This window comes from Ursus maritimus, unplaced genomic scaffold, assembly GCF_017311325.1.
Source record: "Ursus maritimus isolate PB19 unplaced genomic scaffold, ASM1731132v1 scaffold_11, whole genome shotgun sequence".
NCBI lineage: Eukaryota > Metazoa > Chordata > Mammalia > Carnivora > Ursidae > Ursus > Ursus maritimus.
This window is the reverse complement of record NW_024423453.1, coordinates 32008839-32025919: the sequence shown is the minus strand read 5'-3', so window position 1 is coordinate 32025919 and position 17081 is coordinate 32008839. Positions and strand designations below refer to the sequence as shown.

The following is a 17081-nucleotide window of genomic DNA, read 5'->3' as shown; positions in this document are numbered from 1 at the left end:
TGAGAAGGAAAAACTTGGAAACACAAACGAAAAACTGATCTTGTTAAGAATTCAGGCCTGAACAATAAAACTTAGGTGGTTTTACATAATTAGTTCTTTTCTCAAGCTAGCTAAGAATGTTTTAAGAGCTGTCCCTCGATGCCTTGAGCCCCTTTTCCTTAAGATTAACTGAAGTGACCCATACTAAGGAACTACTGGGGGAGGAATTCCAATTCTGAGCACTGGAAATGCCAAATTTTAAACCCATTTGTGTGCTTATATAACCAGAAGAAATCCTTGGTCACTATAAAATAGTATTGGTGATGTGACTGCCATTATGATTTTCCTTTCCCATCCCAACAAACACCGGAAGGAGGCTAACTTTTGTCTAAGGACTGGATTGGCAACTTGCAGTTAAAAATGATGCATTTTTCCTATTCTCCATCAATAGAAAAGCTAGGGGGAAAAAATGAAAGGTAGGTTTTTAAAAATCCATTTCAAAGGAAATTAAACAAGCAAACAAAACACCACAGTCTCAATCCCTAAACTTTAAAATATAGCTGCCAAATACTATTTGTCTGGAACAAACTGATAGCTGACACATGACTCTTCAAAAGTCAGGTAAGATATAGATTTCTCCAAAACTATCTCGAAAGAAATGTTCAAGCATACATTGACTACAGCAACGAGATACATGGCATGGACGGGGTACTGAGGGATGCAAGAATGTTTCGATAGAGAACTGGTTCGTACTGTGGAACGGAGCGAAATCGAATCCGTAGGACATCAATTCCTACCCTGTAGCCCCTCGGTGAAGAACTCCAGAAGTGAACGGGGTGAAAGAAATCGTGAGGAGACAAAAATAGTTCATTTCAGTCATAGTTTTATTAAAAAAGAGCTTGAAAATTTCGGACAGTATAGTGCAAAAATATATAAACAATTATTTTTTATCAGATAATGTTGGCTCTAACAAATCAGCAGTTTTCTTTTTTATATACAAACATGGCAAAAAAATGTGAAAATATAAAACACCTGCACTCAGAAAAGCATGAAGTATTAACATCATTACAACTAAGAGTTCTCTATACACGATTCTACCTATCGGTGAAGGTTTATTATTGCCACTCCCACCTAAGATTTACTGCTGCACAGTACAGGCCAGGTTCAAGCACTATCTTTGATAACAGGTGCTTTCTAGACCAATAACTACGTTACAGAGTCAAGCACCCATTTCACACCTCTTTCTCCTTTCTCATTGGGAGTCAATTCTTCCTCCTTGTGCGACACCCACTGGAGAAGTGAGTGAAGGCTGGTGGTTAGCAGTTCCTCGCTGGCTGGAGCACAGTTTACCCGCCCCAGTGGTGCTCAGTCCCACCAGCTGTGTAATTCAACTCCTGCCCTTGAAGGAATGTCCCCTATTTCCTTAAAAGGGGTAAGTATCAGTGTAATTTCAACGGATAAAGAAGGCACACAATTTTATTCAATACTTTATGTTATGCTACAAATATGTACAACTTCAATAATAAATTAAGAATAAGTGAACAAAATAAGTAGGAGGACAGTTCATAGACATCATGCTACTCAATGCCATTTTTCTGCCTTCATTTCCAAGAGTTCATCCGATCCAAGATTCCGGATCATCCTTGTGTTAGAAAAATTGGTTTGGGCAGCCCATGTGAACTGCGGAGAGTTTCATTGCCTTTAAGCCACGGGAAGATGCTTGTTAATGGCAGAAATGCTGAAGAGGATCGATTACAATCAAGAGTTGATGAACATTTGTACAATATGGACAAAACTCTGCAAAAATTCTTTAATATTTTTTTCCTCCAATTCCTCACATTCTTTGCATCCCGTTTCAGTTATGTTCTGCCAAATAAAAAGAAAGGATGAGATTGGAAAGTCTACTAGACCTCTTTTCTTGGCATATCACATCATTTGAGCCATAGCGTGAGGTCTTGAGACACGAAAACTCTGGCGAATTGGTATCATAGTAGGAAGAACCACTGGAAAAGAGAACTGGGAGATTTGATTTAGGCTTATTTTTCCTATCATGGGTTAAAGATATTGGAAAAATAAGCCATGTCTATCAAACCATGGACTTCCTGCTTAGCGCCCTTGGGTGGCTTTCTGGTCACCAACCCTAGCGACAAGTCCATGCCTCCCCGCACGGCACCAGGGGCCCTGTGGTGTTCCTCACCTGTTTCTTTCACCTGTCCCCACCACCTCAAAGGACGTGGCCTAAGTACACTGAGTCCCTGCCTTGACCCGCATGCACACGTCATGCTATTGGCTACCCCACTGTGCTGGCTTTTTTCCTTCATGTTCCTCATTGCTATTTTAGTTACCACGACTCAGGTTAAGATGAGTCAGGTGCTGTCTCCACCGCGAAGGCGTTCCTGAACTGAAGAGCTCCCCGGGCTGGGCTAAACGTTCCATCTCTACATTCTCAGACCCTCCTTCCTATCACACCCTGTATTATATTGATAGGAGGGAGTTTCATGCTTTTTAAGCTACTATTCTCTAGGCTTTTCCAGGAGCGCAAAGCCACATATTTTTGTTTCCCTAGCACTTAGCACAGGGGCCAGCGCACAGTATTCACCCAGTCGTTACTGGTTGAATTAAACTATGAGATAAAGACCACAAGTTGTAATTCAAAGTTTCCTGGATAACTAGAATCTTCCAAATGTAGTCATCACAGATAAATTATTTAGAGATCATCCGAACCATGAAAGCCGTACCAGCAAACATCAAAATGAGATTTTACATCCATTAAGCACTTGAAATTCAGATTCACCAACATCGATCAAGCACGTACTCTATGCCAGGCACTGTCATATTCCATAGAGCGCTGTCCTCCTTGAAAATAATCACGTCAGCCAGCGAGGCAGTGGTACTGCACGATCCATCTCAGCTGACATAATCAGTGAAATGTTCTGACTGTGCGGCCTGCCCGCTCCTTCCACTACATGTGCTGAACACACCACATCGCGGTCACAGGAGCCGTGACCACGGGCATCAAGAGCTCACCAGCGATGTCGTTAGGAGTTATCTGTTGCCCAGCTCAGCCTCTCTACCGATTCCACAGAAGTAACATATCACCAGAGTATTTTAAATATCAGTGTGTTCATTTCATAAATACATAAGTGTCTAGAATATGCCAGGCAATGTTCGGGGAGTTGGGATATGGCACTGAAGAAAACAAAACAAAACAAAACAAAACACAAAAATAACTGCCCCTTTGAAACCGGCATTCGAGTAGGGAAAAGCAGACAACAGCCATTAAGGAAGATGCCAGCTAGTGGGGCATGCAGACAAGGGGACGGGGCGTGGGGACGGATCGCAATTGTGAAGAGTGGACATCACTGAGAAGGTGACATTTCAGCAAAGACCTAAAGCAACCTGGCATTTTTTGGGCAAGTCCACGGTGTCCAGCCACCCCAGCTCAGGGGCTTGGCACTTTCAGTTGCCTAAACGTCCTTCCCCAGAGACAAGGCCCAGTCCCTCTCCTCTTGGCTTAGTAGATAAGCCTCTAAAGTGGGGTCCCAGCCCTCTCACCTGCCTTCTCTTTGGCCACTGGAATTAATAAATACCTGGGTTATTATTCATTTCCTTCTGATTGCTTTATTTATGCTTTATGGATTATTTAAGTCCCTTACGAGCAGAGACCAGGTGTGTTTTTTCACGTCTGTTATCCTGAGGGCCTGCCATGAGGCCCAAAAAGTATCTGTTAAATTAATGAATTATTCTTATGTCTTCTTTGTTTATAAAACTTCTTTCTCTCCACTCTACTTTGGCTACTAGTGTTGTGCCAGGAAAGCCATCATGCTTTTCTTTGAGGGCCTCTGAGCAGCTCACCCCCACGCCTGCTGTGGGCATCCCTCCAATTTCCTCTCCCGGAACCGCACTGCTCGTGGTGCCTGGCATGGCCCCAATTCTACTTGAATTATTAATATTTTTACTATTTTCTTTTTGCAGCATTTGTCCTGCTGGTGGATATGAAGAAGACGTCCCCCAAAGTGAAACTGCTTGGGTATGAATCCTGGCTCCCCATTTTACCAGCTGTGCGAATTGGAGGAAGTGACTGATTTTCAAGCCCTTAGTGCTTCAACCTTAAACAGACACAAGGATAACTATCTCACAGATTTATTGTGGGGACGCAATGGACTACCATGTCACCGCTGAAGAACAGTGTCTGGTACAGAGTAACAACCAAATAAATGCGAATTGCTATTCCTGATGCCAAACACTTAACTATGTAATTAGATTCATGTCTATCCACTGCACCTGGGGAGAAACGCCTTGAGGGCAATGACCTCACTGGCTCACCACTGTCACTCCAGCACCAGAATGCACCGCCTGGCGTCAGGCAGTAAATGTTTGTTGAATGAATAAACTGATAAACCAATTTAGGACTGTGCTCACGCTGCTGATGGCGGCCACTGAGCCGGCATCAATTCTCTCTCCCGAGGATCGGCTTGTTCCTTATAACCAGCTAATGACTGCTCCCAACCCACGCCCAAAGCATCAAAGCTCCGTCCGACTATTGGAAAACTCACCCCATTAGCAGACAAACGATCATTTGCTAGGAAGATAAGGTTCTCCACCGTTTCATTAAGGACATCATGTTTGAACTCCAGCGAGATAACACGTAACTCCAGGAGAAAGCACTTCATCGCTGTTACTTTGCAACTGGGCTAAAAATAGAGTTACAGAAAATCATTTTGAAAAAAAAAAAGATCTTTCCATTATGCCTGTTAACATAGAAATAATTTTGATTTTTTTTTAAAAAGTCAATGCAAATATTTTATAAAGAAACACAATACCCCTAAGAAGTTTTACATAAAAGACAGCTTTTTTTTTTTTTTTGGCTTTGAAATCAAAACCCAAACGACAAAACAATCTAAGGGGATGGTAATATTATACAGAAGAACGAACATAAATCTAGAAAACATGGAAATAATAGGCCACTTTTTCTCACTGAGAACATTTCCTCTTTGTAAAACGGTGATAATACCAGCCTGAGACTCTCAAAACATTAGTATGGATAGTGCACAGAAAGAACTTTTAGAATCAGATTGTGTTGTTAACATTTTAAACAGTGATGGCTGCTGATCGTGCTGTTTCTGCAAGTTCCAAAGTTCCAGAGGCAGAAGTGATTCCAAGAAATGTATCAGAAAAATCAGCGTAGCAGTACTGCCCACTCACGGGCTGGCCAAATCACAGAGGTACCTTTCAGATACCACAGAAGTACGTTTCCCACAATGGTCACTTGAACAAAAGCCTAAATGTAAAAGAAGCATTGATGAATATCTGGAGATTTGAGCACGACCTGTTTGACTTTCTGTTCTCATTGCCTGCACAGCGCCTGGGACCCTGCAGGCACTTCACAGATGCTTAGTGCGTGGACGAAGGAAGGAAGGAATCCACGCATGTGTCTGGCACTGGGAATATGCCTTATGTCACACAGCAGCTGCTCAGGATGGAAGGGTGAATACTGTCCAAAGATAGATAGATAGATAGATAGATAGATAGATAGATAGATAGATGATAGACAGGAATAATAAATAAATAAATAAATAAATAAATAAATAAATAAATAAAACAGGCTCAGAAATGTTGAGTGACTTCTAAGGTAACACAGCTTGGAAGTAGGTGAATCAGAGTTTAAATGTAAATTTCAACCTCAGCTTCTTTCTACAACCCCTGAGTTACAAAGTTTCTTCTTGCAAGAAAAGCAATCTCAGGATGCTGACTTTTGGTGGTTAATTGACTGCTCTGTACTTTGGAAAAATGGAAGAGGTGCTGAAGCCAAAGAGGCAGACGATTTCCAGGTGTAGCAGCACTAGCCACGTGGTTGATGACTATCTGTTTTTTTTCTGTTTTTTTCTAGTTTATGGTGAATCCTTCCTCCCAAAGCTCAGAAAGTCTGCATAGGAGCAAAAGCTTCTATGTCCGAGAAGTCCCAACTGAGCACTAATTGAGAGCAGACTCACAGTTCTCCACCCACACAACATAGAGTTTGTTTTCCACGAGGTGAAGAAGTCAGGGATTTGTTTCTTGCTTTTTAGTAGCCAGTCCAGAGGGAAGGACCAGCAACATGGCTAAAATCATAACATGCCTTCAGCAGTGTCAGGGTATTAATGAAACAGGTTCAAGATGATTTTTGAATTCTGAGAGGTTTTATGAGTTGTGTTTATTTCTTTTCTCACATGGAGGGTAACCAGCCAGAATCCTTTTCTGACAACTGTAGAGATTCATGCAAAATGTAGAACACGGATGCATTTAAGCGATTTGTAGAAAATTTGATTAAGGGTGGTAATACACTACCAGCACTGGAAATAACAGATATGGCAGATAGTTTTAAATTGAATCAGTTAACCTGATTTTTGCATTTAATTGCATCATGATCTAATTGTATCACAAAATATGTATTAGATTTTGCTTGACATTGATGAAAAAGGCTGTTTTATACTTTGACTTGGTACCATTGTGAAAATAGCATCTATGTAGCTCTTTGTCCCCAAGTCCCACAACCTCAACAATTACTTACAAAATTCATTGATCATATGTTGTCAGAACACACCAAAAGTTAGATTTAAAAACTACACATCCTTCAGTAAATTTATGAAAATATACTTCTCCAACTTTTGAAAACTGGAAAATATAGCAATTTTCAAAAAAATAAACTATACTCACATGAGCATCACTTTCAGTATATAAAGTGGTATCAATATGTATAGACTGAAAGGAAACAAAATTAGATAATATGAAAAACTATGCCCTGCTTTAGGTATAGTGAGAACAACCTACTGAAAACATTAAATTAAGCTTTTTAAATTAATTTTTTTTATTTTGAGATAATTTCAGATTCATATGCAATTGTAAGAAAAAATAGAGATCCTGTGTCCCCTTCACCACTCCCCCAGCGGTAATATCGTGCATAACCACAGTACAATATCACAACCAGGAAACTGACATTGATACAATCCACTCCCCTTGTTCAGATTTCACCACTTCCATGTGCACTAATGGGTGTGTGCAGTTCTACTCCATTTTACCAGATGTGTAAATTCATGTGACCACCTCCACAGTTACAATACAGAACATCACCATTAAAATCCTCCTCCTCCTATTTTATAGCCCAAACCACCTTTCTTAACACACATTCCACCCCCCCACCTTTCTAATCCCTTGCAACCACTTCTCTCCATTCCTATATCATTTCGAGAATGTTATATAAGTGGACTCCTATAGTATGTAATCTTTTGAGATTGGCCTTTTGAATACACTATTTTTTGAGTGGTTGTAGGTTTACAGAACATGAGCAGAAAGTACAGAAGTCCCCCATATATCCCCTTGCCCCCCTGCCCCAGTTTCTCCTATTATTTATTACTATCTTGCATTAGCATGGTACATCTATTACAATTGATGAGTCAGTATTGATACATTTGTAACAAAAGTCCATAGACTGCATTGGGATTCAGTCTTGGCACTGTACATTCTGAGTTTTAACAAATACATAATGACATGTATCAGCCATTACGGTATCATACAAAATGGTTTTTTTACCATAAAGATCACCTGTGTTCCATCTACTCATCTCTCCTTCCCCCCGTGACCCCTGGAAATTTCCCACTGATGCTTCTGCTGTATCCATGGTTGAACCTTTTCCAGAATGTCATAGAGTTGGAACCACAGCATGTAGCCTTTTTAGATTGGCTTCTCTCACTTAGTGGCTATGCTTTTAAGGTTTCTCCGTGTCTTTTCACATCTAGCAGCTCATTTGCTTTTACTGCTGGAGAATATTCTATTGTATGGATGTACCACAGTTAGCCTATTCAGACTGGCTTTTTTTCACCCAGCATAAGAATACTCTGGAGATCCATCCAACTTGTTGTATCAGTAATTCTTTCCTTATATTCGCTCAGTGTTGTTCTATGATGTAACGTACCACAGTTCATTCATCCCTTGAAGGGAACTGGGATTGTTTTCAGTTCTTAGCTATTACCAATAAAGGTCTATGAACATTCATGTGCCTGTTTTTGTGTGGACATGAGTTTTCATTTCTCTGATAGAAATGTTGCCGAGCGCAACTGTTGGATCATATGGTGAATGCATGTTTTGTTTTATAAAAAGCAGCCAAACTATTTTAGAGTAGCTGTAAAATCTCATATTCTCATCAAAAATATGTGTGATGCAGTTCCTCCAATCCTTGCCAGCGCTCAGCATTATTACTATTTTTTAATTTACATATCTTATAAGTGCATGGTGATGTCACTGTGGTTTTAATTTGCATTTTCTAAATAATGTACAGCCATTTATTGGCACTTTCTCCCAGAAAAAGACTTGCGGTGGTTTATAATTTCTTCCTTTCTAATCTGCATACTTTTAGTTCCTTTTCTTGCCTTGTCAATTCAGCTAAAATTCCAATACAGAGTTGAGTAAGAGTGGTGAAAGATGACATATTTATCTCGTTTCTAAGCTTTGGGGAAAAACATTCTTTCCCCATTAAGTATGATGTTGGCTCTAGGTTTTTTGTACATACTCTAGATCAAGTTGAAAAAGTTACCCCTCTTTCCTTGGTTGCTAAGAAATATTACTAGGAATAAGTATATTCTTAAAATGCTGTTTCTCCATCAATCGATCCGATCATATGATAATCTACTTTACCTGTTGGTAAGGTGGATTACAGAGACTGATTTCCCAATAGTAAGCAGGTCTTGCATACCTGGAATAAATCCCATTGGTCATGGTATATAATTTTTCTAATACATTGGTGAATTTATTTGCTACCATTTCATTGAGAATTTCTGCATCGAAGTTCATTAGAGGTATCTGTTGCTTTCTCTTTTGGTATCATCTTTGCCTGGTTTTAGCATCAGGGTAATACTTCGCCTAAGCGAGTTAGAAAGTTTTCCCTTTTCTATTTTTGGAAGAGACTGTAAAACTGGTGTTAATTTTTCTGTGTTTGGTAGAATGCTCCAGTGAAAGCAGGTGGGCCTGGGGATTTGTTCTGGGGAGCTAATTTATGGTGAATTCAGTTTCTTTAATGGTTATAGTAGTTTGGGGATTGTTTATTTCATCTTCGTTACATTTTGGGAGTTTGTGGTTTTTGAGAAATTGGTCCATTTCCTCCAAGTTGTCAAATTCAGAGAAGAAAGTTGTTTACAGTTTTTCTTTATTATCCTTTCAATGCCTGTGGATTCTGTAGTGAGTCTCTAATTTCAGTTCTGATATTAATGGTTTATGTCATCTTTCTTAATCTTTGACAGTTTTTTGGAGGTTTATCAATTTTATTGATTTTCCCCCCAAATAATGAGCATTATGTTTCACTAAATTTCTCTATTATTTTTCTGATTTCAATTTCATTAATTTCTGCCCTTGTCTTTACTTTTCCTTCCTTCTGCTTGTGTTAGGTTTATTTTGCTCTTCTCTTCCCAGTTTTTTGAGGTGGGAACTTAGATTGTTGATCTGAGATCGTTCCTCTTTCCTAATATCATCATTTAGTTTTATAAATTTCCCTCTCAGTCCCACAGATCTTGATGTGTTGTATTTTCATTTTCATTCAGGTCTATGTACGTTTTTATATCCTTTGAGATTTACTCTTTGACCCATGAAATATTTAGAAGTATATTATTTAATTTCCAAAAGTTTGGAGATTTTCCTGCTATCTTTATATCATTGACTTCTACATGATTCCACTGAGGTCACAGAATACACCCTGCATGATTCCAATTCTGATAAATTTGTTAACGTTTGTTTTATGGCCCATGATTGGTTAGTCTTAGTGAATGGGGCCTGAAAAAAATGTTAATTCCTTGTCAGTGGGTGAAATGTTTCATCGATGTAAATCAGATGTTGCTGGCTGACTGTGTTGTCCGGTGCTTCTATGCCCATTCTGATTTTCTCGCTTGTCGTTCGGTTTGCTCCTTAGGAGGTGGTGAAGTCCTCAACTGTAATTGTGAATCTGCCTATAACCTTTCAGTTTGGCTAGTTTTTGCATCTTGTATTTTGAGGTTCCGCTGTGTGGTGTGTATACAGATCACGTTTTCCTGGTGGATTCACCTCTCGCCATTTTGTAATGTATCTCATGAGTCTAGTAATTTTACTTGCTGTAAAGTCTACTTTATCGGATATTAAGAGAGCTACTTCAGATTTTAAAAATTATTGTGTGTATGTGTATCAGCTTCCTAGAGCTGCAGTAACAAAATATCAAAATGAGGGCTTAAAACAACAACTTATTCTCTTACAACTCTGGAAGCTGGAGGTCCAAAATCAAGATGTCAGGAGGGCCATGATCCCTCTGAAGGCTCTAGGACAATCCTTCTTTACTTCTCCCACATCCCTCATAACTCGGGCAATCCTGGGCCTTCTGTGGCTTCTAGTTGCGTCATCCTAGTGTCCTTTGCCTCCAATTCACATGGCCTCCAATGGTAGCTGCCTCCAATTTCACTTGGCTTTCTTCCCTGTCACTCTCTCTGTGGTCTGTCCTCTTCTTAGGAGGAGAGCTAGTCATGGAGTTAGGGTCCACCCCACTGAAGTAGGACCTCATCTTAACTAATTACATTTGCAAAGACCCTATTTCCAAAGAATGTCACGTTTGGAGGTTCCGAGTAGACACGATTTTTTTGGGGGGGGGGCACTATTCCACAACCCATTACGATATGATATATTCTTTTCTCTTTTCAATTTCAACCTACTTATATCACTGTATTTGAAGTGAATTTCTTGTAGACAGCAAAACACTGGTTTGTGTTTTGTTATCAATTTGGTCAATCTCTGTCTTTTACTTGTATTCTCTTTCCCCTCTCCTTCTGAGATGCTAAGGCTAAGAATGCTGGATCTTGGGCACCCAGGTGGCTCAGTCAGTTAAAAGTCAGACTCTTGATTTTGGCTCAGGTCATGATCTCAGGGTCATGAGATCCAGCCCCGCATCAGGCTCCATGCTCAACAGAAAGTCTGCTTGTCCCTCTACCTCTGCTCCTCCCCCCCCCCTCGCCCTTCCTATCTCTAATAAATAAATTTAAAAAAAAAAATTTTTAAATGCTGGATCTTTTATTATACTGAAGATCCCCGAGGCTTGTTTTTTCAGTGTGTGTTCTATTATCCTATCTTCAAGTTCACCATCTTTCCTCTGTCATATTCATTCTGCTTGAGAATCTCTCCAGTTTGTTTTGTATTTCAGTTACTGTATTTTTCAGTTCTGTCATTTCCACTTGGTTCTTTTTCTATATTATATTTCTTTGCTGAGACTTTGTTTTATCCAGTTGTTTCAAGGGTACCTGTGATTGCTTGCTGGCACATTTTTACGACGGCTGCTTTAAAATCCTTGTCAAATAATTCCAACATCTAACCCATCTCCCTGTCAAAGTCTATTTCAGAGTCGTTTCTCAGTCACGTTGTGATGTGCTTGCTTCTTGGTCTAATGAGTGAGTGTCGGCTGTATTCTGGTATTGCAGCTTTATGTTAGAGACCCTGGTTCCACTTAAATCTTCTGCATCGGCACGCAGCCACCCTGTTTAGTTTAGGTTCAGACTTCTGTTTGTAAGCTGCGGTTCCAAATGACAGTATGGCTTTCAGAATCTTTGTGGTGCTAATTTGAATTGCTTGGTTCACCTGGTGCCACTGGGACTCCCACTGGCTCCTGCTGTGTCACCCCCTGCGGTAGAAGGCAATTCCCTGGCCCCCTGGCCGTAGTCCTCAGTGGGGCTCCTGCTCTCTTTCTCCTTGCAAGTTCTGCCAGTGGTCTCACCACCAGGGAGAGAGGCGGTTTCCTAGCCACAGGACAGAGCGCTCCTCCCTGGGTCAGGTCATGTTCCCTACAAGAGCCGCCAAGCTGCCCAGTTTCTTTGCTGGAGACGGGAGTCTCTGGACTGTGGTGACAGAGAGCTCTTCATACCAGTCCACTTATAAATTGAGTTTTAAAGATAATTAGGATCTGAAAATTGTAAGGAAAAGATTTCATTTAAGGCTTTGCCAGGCTCATGAATTTCTACAAAAATATTGTTTCAAGTGGGATTTCATTAAGACTGACAGCAGAACGTAGGGAGAGGCATACTCCATAGCAATCATACCAGACGGTTTATGGAAAAATGAGTACTCACTTGAATAATATTGTCAATTTTTTCCAAATCACGTATTACAAACTGCCAGTTTGCCTCTGTTTTAGGAAGACCTGCACTGATACAGCTGAAAGCAAAACCAAACAGCAAAACATTTTGAATGAGCATAATAATACTGACTTGATGAATATTACAGGCAAAAGAGCAATCAAGAATTTTTAAATTTTAATCCGTGAAAAGATAAGTGTTATCCTTGCTTTTGTACATTCAACAGACTTGTAGATGAATATAAACACCAAACATATAGTCTGACCCCCTGACACTTGAAGCTAACTTAAGGCCTGACCTACTGGGATTAGAGAAATACCTAATTTGGAAGGATAACTTATAAACTACCTGGTGTAATTTCCCAAATGGAATAAACATCACCTGATGTGTGGCAGTGCCCAGTAAATATTTTTGAATGAATTGCTAGTTTTCTTTCTTTATATGGCTTTTAAGTCCAATAGGTAAAATTCTTAAAATAAGCAATAATCATTTTCAGGTACAGACTTTGATAGTAAGTATTCTTTACCATAGCTTAAACACACCCCTTGGCACACCACTCGTACTGTGACTATGCCTGCAGCGGCTTTCTTCAGAAATATTACAGACTCGAGACCGATCTAGTCTGAATGATCATATATTTACTCATTTCCGTAAAACTGACATTTAACATCAGGACAAAAGACTCATACACTGACCAAGTGACTGTGGAAGGATTCCTCAAGCTTGAGGAAAAATAGTTGCTCCCTGATGGATATCGTATGGAAGCAAGAGGACCGACATTAATCTTCCCTGGGAGGAGAGGTACCTGCACCCATCTATGGATCCCCACGCCGTGAAGGCATCAGTAAGGAAAACGGAGCTGAGGGTCACACTACGTAACTACAGGCTGGGTGCTCTGGGCCAGCTGTGTGCAGTGAATTAGCTACATCTAAGAGAGAAGAAAAAAGTAATAAGCATGGGTATGTATCTGAATATCTATTAGGAGGAAAAACGAAAGCCCTAAATAAAGAAACATTTCCAACTGATGTAGGATAGCGTTCAGAGGATGGGAGATGTCAGTGCCAGGGACAGATAAAAATGCAACACAGACAAGCCCTAAATATCTATATTTTGTTGCTGTGAAATCATGTAAGCTATTAATAAGGAATGGACTTCCACGTTCACTTAAATACCAAGAGGTCTAATTCATCGGAAGGCTATAACACTCATTTGGAATATGCCCAAATGTAGAAATGTTCATTTGGGTGTTTACCAAACCTCCTCGGACTCCCCATCATCTGCCCTCTACTGTACCCCCAATACTTAGTTCCTAAGGATTTAAGCAAACCGAACATAAGCCAGTTTAACAGAGAAGATACTGAAGAACCATGGTCATGGCCATTAGCATGATGACCTTTCTGTTGCAAGAGAAACTTACCCCAAAATGAAGACATGAATGCCGGCCTCGGTTAGAAAATGACTGTTCAAAAGCAAACACAAGTAGCACTGGATGGAAGTACTTCTCAGATGTGGTTTCTGAAAAACAGAATCACAGGCAAAGTGGTCAAAGCTTTTCTAGTTAAAAAAATCATACTTAAAATAATGTTATCATATTTTTAGATTCTAAAAGGTAAGTTTATCACAATTTCAGAATGCTGATTATTATTATAATTATTAGAATTAATGAAGCTAGAATTTATCCTTCTTGCTTTCTCCCCACCTCCAGCTCTGTCTCCTCTGTGCAAAATTCTTTAATATGTATTTTTCCGGGTGCATTTCAGTAATGATAATTTTAAGAAAATTCACATATTTACTAATTTACACATATATACTCATATCACCACTTACTCTGTTTCTATTATCCTTATCCTCCCTCTCATCTTTTTTTTTTTTCCTTTTTAATAGTTCAGCAAATGTTTGTTTGATTGCCCTTAATTCTCTATGGCATGTTCATTTTTTATTTTTTTATTTGGGTGTGGTTGACAATAGTAGTTCAACACATTTTATATAGCACAGATGAATACCATGAGTTACTAATACAGGTGTACTAGTTATATATTAATTTCATGTAACTATCTGAAAATTAATTATATATTGATATCATTTGGAGGGAAAAAATGGATAAAAATAGACCCAACTAAAGATACTCTATGCCATCTTAACAAGTAATATATAATAATTTTTCTTGGTGATTTAGGAACATACTTACCATAGAATTTCTCAGTTTTGATACTTTCGCCTGCCTCTCTCATACTGTCAAAACCTTTACAGAAAGTACCCTACCCACTAAAAATCTGTGCTTCATGTAGTCTACACCGAAGAGATGAATAATACCCAGACATTGTCATCAAAGACTAGATGAAAATTCAAGAACAAAATAAGGTAAGATAAGTGAAATAATACATTTACAATGACATGAAGAGCACATCAGGGTGTTAGTAGAGTTAAAAGACCTACTTGTATTTACTCTCAAAATAAGAATAATCCATATGTGAACAGAGATCTGTGACATCTCAAGGTCTTTGGAGAAGAGTCATATAAGTTATTATGAAGTATCTGAGATTCAAGCGATCTTTTATGAAAAGTCCATCTACTATCTTTATCTAATTTTTCTTACCGAAATTCTCATTACTCAATGCCAGGGAAAATCCTTAAGTATTGAAGAAGAGCTGGCTACGGCAATGGGTTTCCAGCAGCTGTCCATCCAGAATGCTTCCTACAATACAATCCAGGGTAGGAATGATCCATTAAAAACACGAGTGGACTAGCGGGGGAAAGGAAAGGAGGAAATTAATATTCACTGAGCACTTATTTTTCATGGGCTATTAGTCACTCAATATATATATCACACTCCATCCTCACAAGGGTCTTACGGGGCAGGGTTAGCAGCACTTGGGTAAGCTGCCCTGGCCCCACAGCAAGTACACGACAGCCAGGATTTGAGACCAGGCCCGTCTGATGACCAAGCCTAAAGACTCTCCACTATAGTATATTCCTGAATTGGCAAATTCCAAAATTCCATTAGTAAACAGCAGAAGCAACCAAACACATGGCTTCATATAAACTACTGACCGTTCATGTAATTCACAACAGAACTAGCTACGTCCATAGACACTGAACAGCTGTCTTCAGTCTTTGAAATGGATCACTGTGTATTAAAACACTATTTGAGAATTTCATAAGTAACAAATCCTATTTTTTTCTAATTCAAGGCAATGCCGAATGTGAAGATCACACACTCCCAGTTTCAACTCCATTTATTAAAGCAAAAATTAAAACCAAGATACATAAAAGGTAAAGTTATTGGTGCCATCCTTTTAAAATAGTATGTGTTTACTGACCTCCCCAAAAAATCAAAATCTGCCATGGCCTTGGCATAAATATTCACTGCAATTAAGTTCTGTAAATGCAATTATTTTATTTTGCAGATGACTGCTTTATGATATATGATGGATAAATCTTTAAAAGAAAAAAAAACTAGCATTTATCTAAGCATTAAACAAGACACTATGAGAGTATATTCAACAGGAATGCCTTTTTTTAGCAACACTATATGAAATCGAATCCTATTACATACGATCTGACTCATGCACACGATTTAAATTACAGCAAACCCTCATTACTCTCATCTTAGAATCATCCTGTCTATATTATCGCAGGGCCTCAAATTTTTACAAAACTTCACAATTTCCTTATCATAATTAGCCAAAGCCTCTTAAATTCCCTACATCCTTTTGAGTTGTACCCCAAACTCCACATTGTTCAAACAGAAGTACTTACTGACTTGAGCCCGAGCCATACTACGGGTGCTGTGGGCGTCAGTAAGGCCGTCAGGGAGCTACTTGCATCAGCAGCAAGGACTGCGCAGCGAGTCTCCGCACACGCAGCGGGTTGCTGCTCACCGCCCTGCCCACCCACCCCCGCGGGCGCCCGGCAGGGACGACTAGCGCCGTGCCCAGAAGGCCCCTGCCAAGCACAGAGGAATATTCGCAGCAGGAGCCCGCCTCGGAAGCTGCAGGCAAAGCGAGGATCCCGAAGGCCAGGGTAGCCGAAAAAGGGAACTTTTACAGCTTTGCCACTGACAGAAGAACTGATGCGATTTCCTGGGCCAACAGCAAAGAATCCGATTTTTATAGCAGCTTTGGAAGCATTCAACCTGCCACTTACTAGTTTTGTGGACCAGTAATTGACTAGAAATGTGTGTAGGTGGGCGCGCGTGCACGTGTGTGGGGGTCAAAACTCAGCGTGGGTCAAAGAAACCTGAAAAGGGAAAATATTCTTGTCTCTTTAGCCGGAACTCAAGGTTAACAATTCATATAATTAATTAGCATTAATAATGAGAACATTATAAATAAGTATTGTTTACCTGGTGCTTTCAGGTTTCCAAAGTACTTCCTATAATGACCCCATTCAATCCTGGCACTTTCTTCCTGTGGAAGATTTACTCTTATTTTACAGCGAAGAAATGGAGGTTCTGAGAGGTTAAGTGACTTGCTTCAGGTAAATGTCTCATGTGTGGCCATGAAAATTGACCTCACCATCCAAGGGGGGCAGAGGGAAGAGGGCTACCAGAAACTGACACGTGCAGGCCCCTTCCTCCGGGAAGTAGCTGACCCATCCCTTGCAAATAAGAAAAAGCCACTGCTCTACTGACGCTTTAAAAACGGTCTTTCAAAGTCCTTGCATGAAACAGAACTCAAGCTCTTTCACATCCATTAGCTCATTTGATTTTCACAAAATACCTGTTAGAGAGAAGTGGCTGAAACCAGGTTAATTACTTTCTGAGAAGGCAAATCTAGGGATGAAATAAATTATCTATTTCCTTTTAGGTCATATTTTTGGAGACCCAGGGAAGCAGGGTTTAATCCTGGCATACTAATTGTGTGTGGTCATGAAATGCGCTGGCCATCAGCACCTCTGGTTTGTCCTTCGTTCATCTGCGGGCCTGGATCCAGGCACAAAAAAGACTGAATCCCAGCCTTATGCTCAAGTTGCTGACAAAGTTTAAGCAGC

The 17081-nt window shown here is 39.9% G+C and overlaps 1 protein-coding gene across 4 annotated transcripts in view; it reads right to left on the bottom strand.

Moving 5' to 3' along the window:
* Positions 1 to 845: 845 nt before the first annotated feature.
* The window catches only part of IL15 (interleukin 15), a 75977-nt gene continuing 59741 nt past the window's right edge, over positions 846 to 17081 (bottom strand). For 2 of the 4 annotated variants that reach the window (XM_008685428.2, XM_008685427.2), the window contains exons 2-7: positions 14686 to 14784; positions 13507 to 13604; positions 12084 to 12168; positions 6676 to 6720; positions 4536 to 4673; positions 846 to 1845 (exon numbers count right to left, since the gene is read on the bottom strand). In XM_008685428.2, coding sequence (XP_008683650.1) covers positions 1738 to 1845; positions 4536 to 4673; positions 6676 to 6720; positions 12084 to 12168; positions 13507 to 13604; positions 14686 to 14697 — 486 coding nt within the window. In that variant the 5' untranslated portion in view covers positions 14698 to 14784 and the 3' untranslated portion in view covers positions 846 to 1737. Of the gene's footprint in view, positions 1846 to 4535; positions 4674 to 6675; positions 6721 to 12083; positions 12169 to 13506; positions 13605 to 14685; positions 14785 to 16235; positions 16323 to 17081 lie in introns of those variants that run through there. The other 2 variants (XM_008685430.2, XM_008685431.2) reach the window with 2 other exon arrangements.